General features: G+C 42.8%; 1 protein-coding gene across 3 annotated transcripts; it reads right to left on the reverse strand.

Annotated features, from left to right (window-relative positions):
* Positions 1-1,141: 1,141 nt before the first annotated feature.
* On the reverse strand, positions 1,142-15,395 carry ICOSLG (inducible T cell costimulator ligand). Of its 3 annotated transcripts, XM_039729513.1 has the most exons (9): positions 13,905-15,395; positions 13,345-13,786; positions 10,238-10,278; positions 7,757-8,128; positions 6,984-7,268; positions 5,253-5,429; positions 4,519-4,584; positions 3,783-3,818; positions 1,142-1,265 (listed from the first exon to the last, which is right to left on the reverse strand). In XM_039729513.1, the coding sequence occupies exons 2-9, from the start codon at positions 13,356-13,358 to the stop codon at positions 1,255-1,257; spliced, it is 1,002 nt and encodes a 333-aa protein (XP_039585447.1). In that variant the 5' UTR covers positions 13,359-13,786; positions 13,905-15,395; the 3' UTR covers positions 1,142-1,254. The 3 variants fall into 3 exon arrangements, with proteins under 3 accessions (XP_039585447.1, XP_039585448.1, XP_039585449.1); XM_039729514.1 differs by lacking the exon at positions 4,519-4,584 and having other exon boundaries at positions 3,783-3,821; positions 13,345-15,387; XM_039729515.1 differs by lacking the exon at positions 4,519-4,584 and having other exon boundaries at positions 13,345-15,376.
* Between the last annotated feature and the right edge of the window lie 3,447 nt (positions 15,396-18,842).

Here is an 18,842-nt window from a genome sequence, read left to right on the forward strand (position 1 = left end):
AAAATAACAATCTCCATCTGCCCATGACAAGATGGGGAAGCTGTCCCATTTGGGAAAGATAGCTAGTAAAAATTCCTCCTCCTTCAAAATTTCATATTATCAGCAAATTTTACTGTTTTGCTATTTTCAGCCAGTCAGTTTGGCTGACTTGGGGCTGAAACAGCAAGGCACATGCACTGGCACAAGGAAAATGCAGCTCTTGGCTTTCTGGGCATTCATGGACAGCACACTGATAGAATGTGTTTTTTGTTCTTTTTTGTTTTGTTGGGTGTGTGCAAGGATGAGACACAAGCACAAGTCCAGTTTAAAACATTCAGTTTAAAATCCTCCCTGGAAGCCACAGGAAGGTGCTTAAATAAAGATTCAGTTGAATCAAGCAGAGCTCAACCACAGTTTTTGTTCCATCCTGAGAAGGGTAAGTCCAGGTAACATGACATTCACATAGCAGAGAGCACTATTTTTAATTGTGCTCTTTTAAAAAACACAGCCTGTTTTTTTCTCACAGCTGGCTCCTGTTGAAAGTGGAAGTCCCCTTTTTAGGTGGAATATTTGGTAAAAACCAAAATATTGCTATCAAGGCTTAAAGAAGGCACCTTCCCTTATGATACCAAATTCAGTATTTGACCCCATTAGAGCAACTCCTGTTTTTGGAGGACTGGGTCAAAGTGTTCTGCCTGGTTCTGTACACAGTAGCAGTTGGTGAAAAGAGACAATGAAAGGATTGTAGTCTAGACAGAGAAACATGGAAGAGGTCACAAATCTCACTCTGCAGAGCCCTTCAGTTTTCTTTCTTGGTTTTAGCTGCCTTTCTTCCCATGCAGTAGCCATCCTCAGGGTAAGGTGACAGCAAGAACATCCCATGCTCCTGAATGTGGCTGCTCCTGACAGTCCTCAAGGATTGTGGTGAGAGGCTGGACAGTCACCAGCTTCCAGTGGTCTGGCACAGAGCAGCTGAGTCCCAGGCTTTCTGCTTTCCCCAGTACAGGTGTCCAAATCACTGACAATCACAGAGGACTGTCCAAAGTGCTGAGCTGGAGTGCTGACACAGCTGTTCTGTGGACACAGTCAGTGGCTGGAATGAAAATCCAGCAGATTTTCCTCTCTCTTGTGCTCTAGAAGCTTTTATTTAATTTTTTTTTTGCCATCTCTCTTGGCAGAAGTCTGTCACTTGTATTATAAACAATGCTGCCACTGAGGGAGTGATGCTTCTCTTGACACATCTCCAGCTGCCCAAATTGTTGGCAGACCTTCCATTTAGGCAGGTGCTGTAAGAACAAAAGAACTTATTTTAATAAAAAATAGACAAAAAAAACTTCTCCAGAAATAATCATTCATATGTAACCAGTGGAAAAAGCTTCAAAGCTATGGAAAAGACTTTCATGCTGCTGAGAGAGAACTGAATGGGGAGAAGTCCTGCCTGGATACCCAAGACACTTTTTATTTTAATAAAAAATAGACAAAAAACTTCCCCAGAAATAATAATTCATATGTAACCAGTGGAAAAAGCTTCAAAGCTATGGAAAAGACTTTCATGCTGCTGAGAGAGAACTGATGGGGAGAAGTCCTGCCTGGATACCCAAGACACTTGGGGATTTCTGTCCTCATGCCACAGTTGGAAGTGCCTCTCTGTGCAAATGGGAAAAGTGGCCTCCCTTGTGAAGGGATGTCAGTGTCACCTTGGGTTCATTTAAAACTATTTCAGAGAATGAGATGTACAAAGCCTCTCTGTGGCCAAGGGAAAACAGCTTCCCCTGGGTCCTCTAGGGAAATGAAGGAATTCCTTCAGGTAATAGTCCAGAACTGCTCCAGCACTGAATTTCTCCTCACCAGAGCTTCCTCCCCCACTGACTGGAATGGGTAATTCCAGATTAGTCTGGAAGGACTAATCCCACCAGGATGGAGTTACTCTTCTTTGCAATCTGCCTTCCTCCCAGTTTCCAAACTCTTTTTTGCCTTTGTAACAGCAAAGTTAGTTTCAGTAATCTCATTTTGGTTTGCAGTATTCAGGATCCTCACTGCCATGAAACAACCTGGCCTTCTTCATACAGCAGTACTGAAAAGCAAAATGCTGTGGCAGAGCATTCCCCTGGATGCACCTCCCCAGGGCCTTATCCCCCATCTAGCACCCACAACAAGATTGAAAATACCACGTAAGGATTGAATTAGACTGGAATTTCTCCTAAAGCTCATCTTTTGTTCTAAGGTAGTACCAGCTTGATTTCTAAATAATTCCTGACAGATACTGGTTTTCTCTTTTGTTAAGAAATCACAAAGCAGCAAACCTGGACTGATGGAGGCTTGATAGCCTGGACAAACTCTGCCTCAGTGCTCAACTATCATTACCCTTAGACAATCTCTTCTAACATCTGGCTTAAATCTCCTTTGTTTAAGTCTGCTGTGCCTTAACTGCAGTGTCAGCTGGGTTAGCAAAATAAATAACTTGTCCCTTCCTCTCAAAAGACACTCTGAAGAGGGTTGTTATTGTGTCCTTAATCCGCCTGGCCTTCTCCAGCCTAAACACACATAACCCATCTCTCACCAGAGATCACATTCCCTGGACCAGTTTCATTTCTCTGGTATTAATCCAAGTTTCCCTTAAATTGGGGTGCCCAAAACATGGCCCTCAGAGGTGGGACACCTTCTGTCATCAGTGAGCCACCAAAGAGGAGGTGCTGTCCCACCTCCTCTTCCACAAGTTGAGTGGAGAAATGACAACGAAAAGACAGCATCTGAAAGGTGCCTTTGGTTTGTTCTTAATGAACAAATCATGCTACAGCAGCCTTCAAGACAAACAAGATAAATATTTACTCTTATTTATGTCACAGAGGTTTTTTTACTAATGGGCTAAGTCCAGGGATCAGACCAAGAAGGGCCTGGTATAAGTCAGTCTGGAGAAGAAAAAGTTGACCTTAAATGAGCTGCTTGTGTTACGTCAATGCAGTTCCTAGGAACAAAAAGGAGAAAATGTCTCTTTATTTTAAAGAGAAAATCCATCCTCCTCCATAGATTATACTCTGCAGGAGGGAATGCAATGGCTGTTGATGTTTATCAACCACAAATGTTGGGGATCAGGCTATGGCCTGAAAAATAACTGACCATTAACCCAGTTCCTATGATGGTCAAAGAAGTTCCAAGAAAAGTAAAACCTTTTTTTACAGGTTTATTTATTTAAGGGTTATTTTGCTTCTGCTTGATACTATGAATTGTGTACATTCACAGCATCTGCTACAGCAAACCATGCTTTAACTAGTACAGTTTTAGTGAAACCACAATATTTCCTGCCTGTTCTGCAGAGACACACAGGCAACAGTGATTAGATTCAGTAGAAGCTACCAAATGAGATATCAAATAGGCAGATATTTCACCCTGTACTCTTGCAAGTCCTCTGTCCAATTTTTTTTCCCAAATCTGTCATTTTTCTCACTCAATTTTCATTTTTTCCCTACTATAAATAACAAATGAATTTGTAAACCAGCTGGCTTGCAATATTGCATGGCAATAAAAATAAAAATAAGAATATGGTGAAGGTCTGAAGAGCATGTTTCTTCTAGGAAAGGAGGTTTGTTTTTTTTTTTAATTGGGTGTGTATAGGCTCAGGTTCACAGACATGATGCAAATTATGTTCCTGTATCCCAGCTAAAGACCACCCAGGATGTAGTGCACAAAGAAATGCTTCAGTTTGTATCATCCAGCAAGTCTAATCTAAAGGCTTGTGCTGAACTTGAGTACTGAAGCTATGAAGTCATTTGAGACAAACAAAATAATATATTTTTAATACTTACAGCTGAGTCCTCCTTGGTCTTCTCTTTGTTGGACATCTGCTGAAACAAATGCATGGGTTTCAGCATGTAGGATATATAACGACAGAGTTCAGAAAAATGAGATTAACATTAAGCAACATCCACCAAAGCTGAGGGTTCAATGTGCTAAATGTTCTGTAAAATGCAATCCAATATTCTATTTGCTTACAACCCAGGCCACCATTTCAGAAAGGAGAGATTTTGGGATTGAAGTGATAGCCCTGCTCCCTGTCTTGAGACAGAGTCCTGCTCACTCTTGGGTTGTTTCTGTAGGAAGGACATGACTTCTACAAGAGCTGCTGCAGATCCTGCACAAGATCGTGACTCTGCTTTCCCCTGATCTTTTCTGAGGCACCCAGGGATGCTAACATTGAGGAAGAGGGCATGGACTGAAAACATGGATTGTCCCTGTCCATGAAAAGTGTGGTTGTCCCTGCTCTGTCCCTTAGATGTTGGCTCCTGGATAGAGGGTTAGAGCAAGTGCTCAGCTATGTTGGCAGACTCAGTCTGGTCCACAAGATGTCTCTTAGAGCTTTTTTTAGAGTCACACACGTGGGCAAATCCAGCCACATGAGGGTACCCTTGTGACCAGCGACATTTCTGCTTGATCCAGTAGGATCCTGACCCTGATCATCCAGCCAGTGACACTAAAGCTCTCAGGATTGAATTATGCTCTGATTTCTGCTTCGAACTGTGCTAAGCTGAGCAAGCTACTGACCCCGGTCCTGTTTCATGCCATCTGTCCAGAAGGAGCCTGCAGGGATCACAGCTGACAAATCATGGCCTGAACAGATACAAAGTCTGAGTTACTCTCACATCCAGAAATGACTTCCTGTGAGGCTCAGAATTCCCAGAATCACTGGGTTGGAAAGACCTTCAAGATCAGCGAGTCCAACCCAGCCCCAACAGCTCAACTGAACCCTGGCCCCCAGTGCCAAATCCAGGCTTTGTTAAACACCCCCAGGGATGGTGACTGCACCACATCTCTGGGCAGCCATTCCAGAAATTTATCACCCTTCCTGTAAAAAACTTTTTCCTGATATCCAGCCTGTATTTCCCTTGGTGCAGCTTGAGACTGTGTCCTCTGGTTTTGTCAGTGCTGCCTGGAGAAAGAGCCAAGCCCCAGGTGAGCACAGGCACCTTTCAGGGAGTTGTAGACATTGATACGGTCACCCCTGAGTCTCCTTTTCTCCAAGCTAAACACCCCCAGCTTGGCGAAAGACAGAGACACAGGAAGAAAGGTTCAGACACAGGAAGAGAAAATCATAACATATCCTGGGGCATTACATTTCCTCCCCAGGGCACCCCAAGTTTTTGTTAATGGCCTGATTTCCTACTGCCAAGTGGAGGCAGCTTAGTCATACTTCATCTCTTCCTGTTGGATAACATTAAGTATTTTGGCAAGTGTAAAAGGATTGTTATAATTTGGTCATGCAAATGAAGTCTCATTACCTTTATAGGACACTAGATTAGAGGACCTCCTTCTCCACAGCCAGCAGATTAAACCAGTTAGAATACCTATCACAAAGACAATACTAATGATGCCAGCTGCTTGAGCACCTCGTCCTTTTTTTTCTGTATTTTTGTCACTTTCTGTGCCAGGACCACTGCTTTTCTTCTGCTGCGTGTCTACAATAAATAAATAGAAATAAATACAAAAGGATGTCATAAGGTGTAAATTTTCACATTTCATACCAGGCAAATATTTCACCAGGTTTTACATGCATAAAAAACTCTGAAGGAGTCAAGATTTGTGCTATTCATATCACTGTGATTTTGGTGATTCCTTCTGAGTGAGACACATCTCCAACTAATTATGTCTAAATACCAGTTTATTCTTCCCTGTCATCATATCACAGAATTGCATCCATTTTTCCTTTTTCTTCTTTCCTTCCAGCTTTGAGAGACTGTATGTTTGGTCTTGTATCTAGACTCAGTTGAAAATAAATCTATATAGAATCTATAATGTAAATCAGATAGTATTCAGAAATATGGGTGAAAACCTGCTTCCCTGAAATTAGTGAAGAATCTTCACTCATTGCTGCAAACTGAAGGTTTCAAATCACGTCTCTTCTTCTTTCAAGTATGATTGTGAGACTTTAAAAAAAGCCACAAAGTAGTAACGTGAAGGTCTTTTTCCCTCAGAAGAAAACATGGCAATGTCATTAGGAAACTAATGATGAGGTTACTTAGTTTTCCTTTAATTTGGGATGACAGCACGGCGTATTATCACATAAACACTCTACTGTGCAACTTCTGCTCATGTGTTCAATTTTTGCTCCTGGAAACAGTTTGTATTGTTTGCCTACATGCATGGGATCAGTGTTTGGGGTGTTCAGGTAAATTAGCTGTGGGTACCCAGCTACAGTTATGGAAACATTGCAAGATCCTTGCACCAGGGTGCAGAGACCTGTGAGAGAAAAGCGTGGCTGGACAGCAGTGAGATCAAACAGCCACCTCCAGACCAGCCTTCCACTCCAGACAGATTCTCTGCACAGGTTTTTGGAAATAATGAACTACAGCAGTGGTACTGGAACTGTAACTTCTTAATACCTTTTTGTTTTTTTTTTTAAATAGCTTTCTGGTTTTGTGAAGAATTGAGTGACTAAATACTTGCTTTTACTATTAATCATCACATCAGTAATAATTAGCACATTATACTTGTGCTAAGGTATATTGTTCTATTGAGCTTATATTGCCCATTTGCTGCAGACCTAGTTTAAGTTGTGCACTGTATTAAACTGAGTTTTGGAGAAACTGGAAATTGAACTTTGGAACTCGGCAGAGTAAAAAGCAAATGTTAGTGTTGCAAGGCCATTGTGTAGGGGGTCAGAAATCATGGATCTGCTTTATGGTGGCCCCTAAAAAACAACCTGACTCCCCAAACCATCATGTTCCTGAGGAACTAAAAGGTTAAGCTCAACAACTGCCTCAGATGCAAGAGCTTCTCAGTGCTTTTGTCATAACACACTTGGTGGGTTATTTACTTCACTGTGGAAGATTTAAACATCAAGTCCATTGGCTAAGCATAACTGGAGCTTGAAACAAAGCCCGAGATCTTCTCAGAACATTTTGGAGCTACTGAATTAATGCATAGCTGTTATTAGTGTGCATCTACAAACAGAGACATGCTGGTTGATACTCCTGCTACCTAGAAAATAGAGCCAGCATGAGGGAACTTACAGTTGGCTGACAGATTTTCCTGCAGCATCTCATTTTCTATGGAGCACTCTATTTGCATGTTAGAAGTGGCTTTCACCTTCAGCATGCTGAAAACACTGAAAGTGCCATCATTGTGGGGTGTGATGTCTGTTTGTGATGAATTCAGGCGACTGTTGTTCACTTTATTGATCCAGTAAACATTGGGCTTTGGGTATCCATTGCCAGACCTGCAGTAAAAGGTCACCTCCTCTCCAGTGCTGTCACTGTTTCTTATTGGTCCACTGAGTATTGGTTGGCTGTAACTCGCTGGAGAGCAAGAAGAAAAATAAAGAGTTGTTGACATTTTGAAACGTACTGGAAAGGCAACATTTTGGGATGGATTCTGAACAAAGTGCTGGATTTCACATCACCCTCATGACTTGAAAGAGAAACACCTGCAGGTTTGGTCTGTAAACCAGAGAGCTGAGACAAGCACTGGGAGGGCAGAAAGCTAAAGCCAAACCCAAAGGAAGAAATTACCAACTTTAGTTGCTGACACCCAGTCACATGCAAGAGCTCTCATACCCATGAAAAACAAGAAGAAAAGAAACAGACACTGGGTAAACAGTTTTTACATGCATTCTCCAAGGTTTACGTTCCCTGTCTGTAACATATAAATTAAGCAGAGCAGACTTCATTTCAGCAAAGAGCAGAAGTCTGTTTCAAAATTAAAGTTGTGCTTAAATATAATATTGAAATAGCACAAATATGAAAAGTGGAAATGAGAATTTGGGCAAAGTGACACAAGTTCTTACCTGCTAAGCTGAGAACCACTTCTGCCTGGTGAATCACTTTGGCAAGTTCAGTTTTCTCCTGCACTATGCATTTGTATGTATGTGCATCACTCTGGCTGACATTTAGCAATAGCAGAGAAAAATCACCATTTTCCAACCTATCCCAGAATAACTGAGTCCTGTCTTTAAAGCGAATACACTGATTACTGTTGTCATCTTGGCCAGAGATCAGTGCATGTACAACTGAACACTTTTCTTGGTAGGAATCATCAGCTATTTGCCAGTATACCCGTAGATTTTTTAATTGCAAGGGTTTCTTTTCATTATAAATGCAACTTAGTGTGACGTCGTCTCCAAGTTTACTGATGATGTTCTTCTTCTCTGCTGCGGTAACTACAAGATTAAAAGAGAGAGAGCGAAAAAAAAAAGGGAGGTTATGTGGGGAAAAATTACTTTCAAGTACATTATACCACATATAGACTCTAGTATTAGTTTTATAGCAGGTAGGTGAATATGCTCTCTTCCTAGTCATTCCTATCCTCCAAATTTCCAGTGGCTAATTCTCTCCATGTCTGTTTGTCTGTGCATTGTCCAAAGGGACCTTTTCTCTGAGTGCTAATCATTCCTAGCCCCACGGATACCCACATTTCACTTTGCACACTGACTGCAGACACATATTCAAGTCCTAATGCTTCAATAATCACTTTTTTTAAAATTAAGAAAAATGCCAAATAACTCCACTTAGATCACAAGAAGTGGAAACATTGATAAAAGAGTGCTGCCATTATTTTGAGACCCAAAAAATTAAAAAGGGGAGTAAGGTAGTATTTCTCAAAGCCGGCATGACAAAGCAACCACATTTTACTGCTACTGTCAGTGACACCCTCTGAACAAATACACTCAGCTGTTAAGAAAAATGCCAAATAACTCCACTTAGATCACAAGAAGTGGAAACATTGATAAAAGAGTGCTGCCATTATTTTGAGACCCAAAAAATTAAGAAGGGGAGTAAAGGTAGTATTTCTCAAAGCCGGCATGACAAAGCAACCACATTTTACTGCTACTGTCAGTGACACCCTCTGAACAAATACACTCAGCTGGCAAACCAGCACACCCAGGTACCTCCAGGGACACATTCATTAGACATTTACATCTTGAGGGTCACTTGAGGCAAAGTCAGCACCTTATCTGGCTTTCAGAACACTTTTCCTGCCTTTTGGAGATGAGAAAGGCAGCCTCTGCTCCATGTGGGCAAGGCAAAGGCACGAGGTGGCTGACAGCTGGTGCAGAAAGCACAGCTCAGTGAGTCCCACAGGGCTGGGCAGCTCTGCCACAGCCTCCCTGCTGGATCCAGACCAGCAGCCAAAACCTCACTGGTGCAACTGGTTGGAGGCACCAAAGCAGTGCTTGTGTTGTCAGTGCCAGGCAAGAGTGGTCAGGCACGGGGCTGGATGGGAGAGATTGCAGCTGGGGGAAGGGATTACGTGGGTGGATGGCTGAGGGGAAGGAAGATGACAGGAATGGAGGTTTGGAAATGCAGAAACAGTGGTGAGGTGGGAGGGAGGTGTCAATGTTAAAGGGGAACCTGTCTTTGTGAGGGAGCACTGAACAGAAACAGCTCATCTACACGTCTGAGTTGGGCACCCTGGTCTAAAACTACCACAGTGCTTGCAGGGAGAAAGGCAGGATGTTTACCAGGCACTGGGACTGAAATAACAAGCTTGAACTGCAACACAATTGCTTGGCTTAGATTTTGGGAAACCTGTTGGAATAGCAGGAAAAGTAATGCCCTGGCAAGATGGGTGCAACTTCATGACTGGCCAGAAACCAGTCATGGTTTCATCCTGGCCAGCCAGCATCTACTGAATCTGGTACAGTTTGTTTTGATATTGGGGCCAGGGAGTTTCCTTGGTGACTTTGTTGAGGTCCTTCTCAGTGATTAAGCAAGAACAGAGGAGAGAACTTTAAAAACACTTCAATATCACCAGGTGGTGCGATTTAATTCTACCGTTGTTTTGCAAGGGATATTTTAGAACCATAGTTCTAAAATATGCAAGAGCATATTTTAGCAAATTTACTCCACTTGTAGTAGGAGTAAATTTACCACTAATAAGCAGTAGTAAAATTACTAGTGTTGGCTACTTGTTAATGTGACGTATAATTCTACCCTTGATTATGTTTATCTGCTTATCAGCAGCTCTTATTACTTCACTTCTAAGGCCTTTTGTTGACAGAGATAAGTACACAGGGAGCAAGCAAAGCAATCTGAGCAAGAGCATCCATAAGATCCCTTGCTGTTCTCTGCAATGAAAATGATAGAAATTGATTGTGCTTTTTTTCCCTGATGCATGCCAGAGAAACATTTCACTCTGAGGAATTTTTCAGTATCTTGTAGAAAACACAGAGATGTTCATATTGTGCATTTTACAACTATTTTGTGCATTTGGCCAAACACATTGAAGGGAGGGCAGTTAAATTTTTACTGAGTTTTTCTGAACTTACCAGTTTTGAGGATAAGAAGGAGCAGTAACAGAAATCCATACCTAAAATGAAAATCAAACGGGAGTTACAACTGACTTGGCATCTCTGTTGTTTAAATAAGCAATAAACCCAATTTTGATTGTTTTAATATAGTGCCAGAAATAGGTAAATTAGGTACTGCTTCTATGTAATGCCCCATTAAGTATTTGCATTTTTGACAGCTGCAAAACTTCTGTTTCTACAACTCAGCAGTGGTTTGGTGGCCAAGGCCACAAATAGCAGCAAAATGCACTAATATTGGAATCAGGGCAGAGGGCATGAAGCTGGTGCTGGGCCTGTCTTCTCTTCTGAAAGAATCAATTGGTCTGCTGGACAAACAGGCTCTGGAGGCTGTCTGGGTCACTGGGAGGGACAGTGGCTGCACAGGTCAAAGCCCAGGTTTTCCAACCTTTTGCTGAAATTCAAGGAGTCATTTTGTCTGGTTAAAGGAAAACAGCAGCTGACCATGCTGCCCACCAGGTTGTGCACCAAGTAAAAATGTGTAAACAGGAAACCTGCAGATAGTGGAGAGCTGTGCAAAGGTTTTTGCTGGGAAGAATTTGGTGTGTTTGATTACTGAGGAGGGGCAAATTTCTGCAGGAGTTTCTCCAAAGGAAAGGAGGCCATAGGAAACCCAGTTTAACCCACCTATAAAGCCCAAGTGATGTAACTCTCATCCCACAGGGGTTTAAGATAAATGGACAGCACTTCCCTGTGAATTACTTTAAAACAGCCTTTCACCATCACACCTAGTTACACATTGTGCTCTCCAGACTGCTGTGGGAAATGAAAGAAAAATGCTGGAAAAGTTCTGGAATGAGAACTGTGTGGCTGAGCTGGCCACCTTGACACTGCTCAGGTGCAATAGGGTTGCAAAGCCAGAGTGACATGAGCACTGGCCTGTCACCAGTGTACCCAGCTCACCTTTGCAAGCAGGACTGAGAGGCCACACTACCCAGGTTCAGCTGGCTCCCTTCCCCCACAGTTCTCATGATGCCTTAAGTTTTAGCTTTCACATTTTCCAGATTCTGTACTGCATTAGCACAGAATTCTGAACTTCACATAAAGTGTTAGCAAGTTCTCTTCACAGTTTAATTAGATAAAACAATCATTTTCCAGGCCCAGAACCAAGGACACCACTGCAGCTTCAGCCCCAAAAAGTGTAACAGAGAACTGAGGAGAGCAATCAGGGAGGATGGGACTCCATAACCTGAAGCTGTAATTGGACAATTAACCCCAATATGTAAATAGACCAAAACTTATAAAAGTGTGAAAAGGTGTGACCCAGGAACCCATCTTGAGTGTAGCCACAGCCAGGCTCTTGTACTGCCCAAGGTGTATCCTTTGAAGGCCTTTTGAATAAATCCCTACTTTATTCCTTTAACACTGTCCAGCCTCTCTTCCAGGTAGCCTCTGTGTTCTTTGAAATTATTTGATAGATGAGGCTTGAAAAGTTTAAGTAGATGCCCAGTGTGGAAAATTTCTGCTCTATTTCTTCAGTAAATCTGCAATCAGTTTCAAAGGAAGTCTCCCAGGGAAGCACACCTAAACATTCTGTTCTGTCTCTTCTACTACTTCTCTTTCATTAAACAGTTTATCAACCAATATAAAATATGTAAAACATACAACCCTACAAAACAGAACAACAACAGATTTTCTTTTACTAATGCATAAACCTAAGTGTAAAGATTTTGACAGTGGCCTTTACACATGGATTTGTATTTTTTTTTCTGTTGTATTTTTTACACTGTTCAGGAGTCATCACTTTTGTGCCAGGCTTGTAGAGGTCTGTCTTGGCAAGCTCAGCTCATGTAGTCATCAATCTTTCTTAATCCCATACCTGTGTTTGTTTTATTATCCCCATCCGAAGTTAGAAGTGGTGGATATAGCAACTCATTTGAATAGAATGAAAACAACAACTGACTGATGCTTATGTGACTCTCTAGGGATTTTCCCATGGTAGGCATTTGCTAATGCCAACAGACATTTAGATATTCAGCCAGAACTGATTCTCATATGTATGTATACAAAGCAGATCTTGATTTCTCATTTTAATAAGTGATGCCACAGTCAAGGTTAGACAGATCCAGAGATGCCTCATCCTCCTTCTTGAAGGAAGCTGCAGCTGTGGTTTTGTGGGGGCGGTGTCCACCTACGATGTTCCCCTGGAATGGCTTTAGTTCCAAAATTCAAGGGAGAAATGCTCTGCCTGCAGAGAAACATCCCTTTGGCCCTCTACATTCACTCAGATCCTGTGTCCACCATTAGTTGTGAGCTCAATTAACTACTGGCATAAGTGCACAAACGTCTTTGGGTCTTGCTCTCATAATTTTTAAAAAATATTTACATTTTTTAACTTTTTCAATTCTTTCCCACACCTTCCCCTTCTGCAAGTGTTTTAAAACGCCGTGTGAAGCAGGAGAAAGTTGCACTTCTCCTTTCATGGGTGAGATGATTCTTCCTACCAGCACCTCAACTTTTTCATCACTACTCATCTTAAAGCCACGGGATGCTGCTGCCGTGGCACGCTCTAGCCAGGCAAAGACATCCTGATGCTTGCAGTACCAGCTCTGGGGGCTTTGCTCCACTGCTGAGACCCGCTTTGTCCCCTGACCTTGTGGCGACAGCTCTTCTCCATCAGCAGGTGCCCTGAGCAGGTCACCTGCGGAGCTTTCCTCACACCTGCTGTAAAGCAGCGCTACCCGGGGCAATAAACCCCAGCAGAGTCATGTCCCATCGCAACCCTTCAGCTGAAAATATCCATAAAGGCCCGATAACTGCCTGGAGCCCTCGACGGCCGCGTACGGACAGGGGATCCCTGCCCGGGCTGAGGGGGAGCTCAGGTAACGCCCGGCTCCCCCTCCGGGCTCCGGGAGCGCTGCCGGTCCCCCTCCCGGGTCCGAGGGTCGCCCTGACTGCATTTTAGCAGCCCAACCCCCGCCAGCGCTTTCTCTGCCCACCACAGAAGTAGCAGCAGCAAAACTCGCGTTTCCCAAGGGAGATGCGCATCCCCGCCCGGGCAGCGGCCGCCGCGTCCCGGCGCGCACAGGGAGCGGCGGCAGCGACCCTTCCCCGCGGCCACCACTCACCCTCGCGGCTTCATCGTGCCGGAGCCGTGCCGAACCAGCCGAGCCGAGCAGCAGCCGCCCGCCTCGAGCCGTTCCTTTATCCCTCCCACGCCTCGTCCGCCGGGGATTTCCGCCTTCCGAGCAGCCGGGGCGCTGCGCTGCGCGGGACCCGGCCTGGCCCGGTCGTGAGGGGAGCTCGGGCACCCACTCGCAGCCCTTCTAGAGGCCACAGAGCCCTTCCAGAGTCCACCGAGCCCTTTCGGAGCCCCGTCGGTGCCGCTGGAATGGGGATCCCGGCTCCTGCAAGTCCATGTGCCCTGGGGGAGGACGCCGGGCCCCGTGAGGCGGGCCGGCCCTCAGCGCGGCCGGGGAGCCGGGGCTGGGCACGGACACAGCGGCTCCTCCGGGCTCCGGAGCGCTGGAGATCGGGGCCCCAGCCCCCGGTGATCTCGAAGAATCCTGCCTGGGAAGCGGGAAAGTTGCACTTCAAAGTACGCTTAGGTGTATGCTTGCATAAATAGCATATTTATTCCGTATTTTGTAAATGGCTGAATGGGGTTTGATAGAGAACAGAACCGCACCTGGAGCTGTCGTAGGTGTGTTGGTGAGGGGGTGTTTTAGCACCTCCCGGCTATTTGAAAGCTGCGGTTCTCAGTCTCGACAATTTCATTTTCGGCTCCACATCGGTGGCTGCGTTTGCTTCGTTTGTTGTCAGGAGCTCAAACCCAGCTGGGACCTCTTTGCCAGCACGAGCGTTTGTGACACACAGCACACAGCAATGGTTAAACGTTCATGTTTTATTTTTTCCTTGCTTTTAGTCACCCTGGGAATGTGATTACGTTGTGCACAATGAACATGAAACTCTGGGTTGTGCAAGACCCGCAATCTCGGGGCCGTTTCCGCTGGCAGCCAGCAGCAAGAAGGGGGATTTCAGTTTTGGGTCTTACAGCTGATGCTACTTCAGCCTGTGTGTTACTGACACCTGCAAACCAGTGATCACTGTGGGAGCGTAGGCTTAAATTTGTCCTAAGTTTAAAGGAAGATAAACATTCCTATGGAATTACGCCTGAATCCGAACATATTTTCATCAGCCAATTCATGTCTCACTGAAATATTTCCTGATGGGATATCTTAGTTTGTGAACTGTTCTTTAGATATTTTAGGTGTTGTTTTTAATAACAGGCATTTGGTGAATGGGGATGCACATGGAATCAGTGCTTTGTGGCTAAAAACTTCCTGACTTTAAAAGCTTGGGAGTTTATATGCGACTTTTTACAATTCTGGATATATATATTTTTTTCTAAGACACATAATTTGAAAGAACTCTTCTGCTGTTCTTTGCAATGGCTTCTATCCTGCTTTTTTCATAATTATGTACCGATTTTGGTGGAAAGGAATTTCCCAATAAGCAAGAAAGGCAAATGTGTCTCCATAGCCAGGATTTCGAAAGGTCAGGTGGTTGCAAACCACTTTGCTGCCTGTATCAGATTTTTGAATGTAGATTGCCTGATGACTTTTTAATCTATAAGGCAACCTTGTCATCTATTTCCCTTCTAAATGGTGTTCATGAAGGCCCAGCCTTATGCAGGTAACTTGCCCCTACCTGCAGAATTCCTCAGAGGACACGACACATAAGGATGTTCTTCTGCCACTGCCACAATGTCCATTCCTATGGCACACACTGAACAGCCCTGTGGTTAATAAAAGCAGGTTCTCACTGCTAAATCATTGCCATTACGTATAAGATGTTTCTTAACACACAAGAAAAAAAAAAAAAGAGAAGCAGCTGCAGCTGATATGGTTCCTTGTATACGCTGAATAGCATACAATAAAAATATATTTTTATTATTTTGAACACAGATTTTTACTTTGGTATTTGCTAGCAATAAGTTGAGGTATTTTGTTCAGGGTCAAAAGAGAGACCTCAGTGACACAATCTTTGCCCTACAAGTATCACATCAAAAATAAGATGAACAGTAACAGAGATGTTTGAAAAGGAAAAGCCTATGTGAAATGTTTTCATAAAAGATGTGGTTCCTCATTCCTATTACCATGCACTTACAGAAAAATTCAGACAGAGAGCCGAGTTCCTAGAGTGGTTAAAAAACACCCAAATTGTTGACAGCTGATTTGTCCTCTCTTCACTGTGGACACATGACTTGACACAAAGCATCTGTGTCAGGAAAAGAAAGTAACTCCCATAGCTTGTGTGTGGCAAATATGTTGCCTATGGACTTTGAAACTAGAAACACTGGGAAGATTTAGAGAAAAAAAAAAAAAAAAAAAAAAAAGAGAGGAAAACAATATCCCTGTTTTTCCAGGCTCTTAGAGAAGTGAGAGAGCTGTTTGCTTTCAAGTGTGTCATGCAAAGAGAATTGGTGGATCTGCAAAACACTCATCTTACTAATAGAGTTATTGAGAATCCAGAGTGAAACAGAGACATACCCCTCTTTATATACAGAAGAAAAGATCTCAGATTGAACACCTCTGGGGACAGGAAAAAGGGGTGACATGGCTGTGTGTGGTGTGTAGGACTTCAACTGTATTTGGAGTCAGACAGCCATGAAAGAAGTGCTGTGACACCTGAAAATATCACATCCTTATGGAATGATGGCCACAGATCTCTGGCTTTTGCACTGTGGAGGTTTCAGTGCATGGTACAAAAGCTTTACTAGAGTCAAGTTTGCAACTGAGTAAAAGTTGCAACTGGGAAAAAGTCAAGAGAGAAATCACAGTAGCTTTGGCCACTTGTGTGATTTTATGTAAGGCTAAAGAACAAAAGCAGGTACAAGGCGTGAGTGATTTTGCTACACTTTTCCAACACTTTTTCTCTGCCTACAGAGAAGCTAGTAGAATTAGCAAATGGAGGAGGGACATTTAATAGAGGATGAGAGGAGGATAGTGCACAAGCAAATTTTTTTCCTTAACTAGTAGAGACAGTGGAGTAAGACAGCAAAGCTGACTGCTAAGAACAGTCTGGTGATGAGGGAAAAGATGCAATTGCAGTTAAAGTGTCTTGTGATTCTGAGAAAACCATTTGTCAGAAGTCAATGAAAAAGAGGAAACAATAGTGTGTCTGTTTGCTCTCTTGCTCACATTTTGTTGTCACACCAGTCACTCAGGGAATTGACCAAAAATATCACTTTAAACACCCAAATTCCAAGATTGTTCCATGCAAAAGAGGAAACCTGTAGCCCTGTAAAACACATGTTTTGGGCAAAATGTACTCTCTTGGGCAGCAATGGAAATGCATTTATTTATATGCAGAGAAGAAAAGTATTGTGTTATATTTAGTTGTGTTGTTAGAAAGGAGCACTGATATTCACAGTTCTTTATTAATTGTGCATGTTGAAATAGTTGATTTCCTGTTGTTTTAGGAATAGCAAGGGAATAACTACCTCAGCAATACTTTTGCCAGCTCACTGTGTGTGGGCATGTCAAAAATAAAATAAGTGATCCACCATGGTATGTCATTGCTGAAAATGTCTCTTCAGCCTCTTGTATTCAGGCCATGTTATCCTGTGTGGAATGATTCCAAAGAGAAGAGTGCTCTTGCTGTCTGAATTGCCCTCTGCTCCTTTGCTCAGTTTCATTTCTGCCAGATAGCCTTTGCTCTGATCATTTGCTCAGGACACTAGATAATGCAGCAAAGAATCTGTTTGGGAATAGAGTTCACAGCGTTTTGAGTTCACAGGTTTTAGAGTGTGAAATGCCTTCTGGAGAAAGGTTACTTTCTTTTGCCCAGGTTCACTCCACTGATTATAAGAATGACAAGAGAGGGAGCACAGCTGAATAAACTGAGCCTCAAGCCAGATGCAGATGCCTTTAGCTGAGGGAGAGAAGGACCAGATTTTCTCAAACCATCCAGCAGAGGTTTTCCTTCTCCAACAGAAAGTTGTTCATGTTTAGGACGACTTCTTCAGCATGGCATTTCTAATCCTACATAACACACAGAGCACTGGAATTCCTCTGAGCAACTAAAAAAACCCCATCACAGCTAAGCCTGGATCCCAGTGACTGCAAACTCTCGCAGAAAGCATGAATGGGGGGGTCTGTGGTGCATACACTGGTTGCTATCTGGTATAAACTAAAACATAAATTTATTTAGAACCTACCAAAACTGATTTCAAACCTCAGCCTTCCCAAACTGTGGTAAGATGAAGTCCATAAAATGCCCTACAATTAAGGTAACTTTTTGTTTGTGATCATGGTGATCTTCTGGGAGGAGAACTAATGAAATGTTCAGAGAAAATGCTTAAGAGCCATGGTGGCAATATCTGAACAGGTGAAATGTTTTTCAGATGCAAACAAAATTACATAAAGTCTCAAGACTAATACTTAGTTAAGGAAATAAAATGCAGCACAGGTATTTGCTGTACAAATTAAAGATTACATCAAAAATTTTTAAGAAGCAGATTAAAAGAAAGAATATTATCCATAATTTTATATATATAATTGTAAATTGATTATCATTATGTCAGCATAACTGTTAAAATAAATGAGCTCTGATTTGAAATTATAAAACATATTAAGCATGTGTTTGTGTTTTAAGTCTAAATGGACCATAGAGAAAGCTATTTTAAGAACAGGTATTGTAAAAAAAAAATCTTAACACTACGTTAGAAAGAAAATATGTATGTGTCCTGCTCTAAGCCACTGCCATGAAGCAAAGAATCTAGCAAATTTTGGAAATAAATCTCTGATATGAAAATATACCCTCTTGAAGAAAAACAGCTGTATTCCTGGCTACATTAGTGCCAGAGCAAAACAGTGCCCATCACAGAAATAATGTTTTAATGTTGTCTTTAGAAATAAAAAATACAGAAAAGTGTTTATTTCTCCTCATAGCACAGTCAAATAGGAAACCATGTAATGCAACAGGATATGATATGGGTGCCAATTAGTGAGAAACAGGAACTGAAATCTGTGTGGCTTAATGTTGTTTATTGAATGATTTGATAAAATATAGTACTACTGCTAGGATTTGATGAGAACTGTAGTTTCATTTTATTGTAAAAAGCTGGTTTGGCCCTTAAATAACTCAAATTCCCTTTGGCACCACTTACAAGTGCAAAGTGTAGATATAGTGTAGTGTGGCATTTGGGTTTTTGAAAATGTGGTTGCAGGACAGATGGGTGGCTGGGCTGAATTCCCCTAAAAGCCCTGTCTTTCAGGGGGTGCAGTGCTCAGGACATGAACCTGATTCCATCATGGGTTAGAGGCAGGTCAGTAGCTGCCAGCACAATGAGTCCAGGTGGGGATCTGCCTGCGGATGCTGCCTGGATTTTTGGGTGTGCTGCCATGAAATGCAGCCATGGATGTGCTGCCCCTTTCTTCTATTCACAGCAGGGCAGGGCTCACCCCAGAAAGTAAAAAAGGAGTAATATTGCATGGCTTATCAGCTGGTGATCAGCTGTCCAACATCTTCCTCCAGCCCCTGGTGCTTGACTTCTTGCACCATTGATTGCATACATATAATATTTTGTAATGTTTTAATTCTGACTTTTCCAACTTATTTA

Source organism: Passer montanus, unplaced genomic scaffold (assembly GCF_014805655.1).
Source record: "Passer montanus isolate IOZ18808 unplaced genomic scaffold, ASM1480565v1 scaffold69, whole genome shotgun sequence".
Taxonomy (NCBI): Eukaryota; Metazoa; Chordata; class Aves; order Passeriformes; family Passeridae; genus Passer; species Passer montanus.

Excerpts from the sequence above, each read along its gene's own strand:
- ICOSLG (XM_039729513.1), bottom strand. Across the intron at positions 7,269-7,756 it reads AGTGGTTCTCAGCTTAGCAG|CGAGTTACAGCCAACCAATA; the intron begins GTAAGAACTTGT and ends CTTGCTCTCCAG. Across the intron at positions 4,585-5,252 it reads TAATCTAGTGTCCTATAAAG|GCCATGATTTGTCAGCTGTG; the intron begins GTAATGAGACTT and ends GTATCTGTTCAG.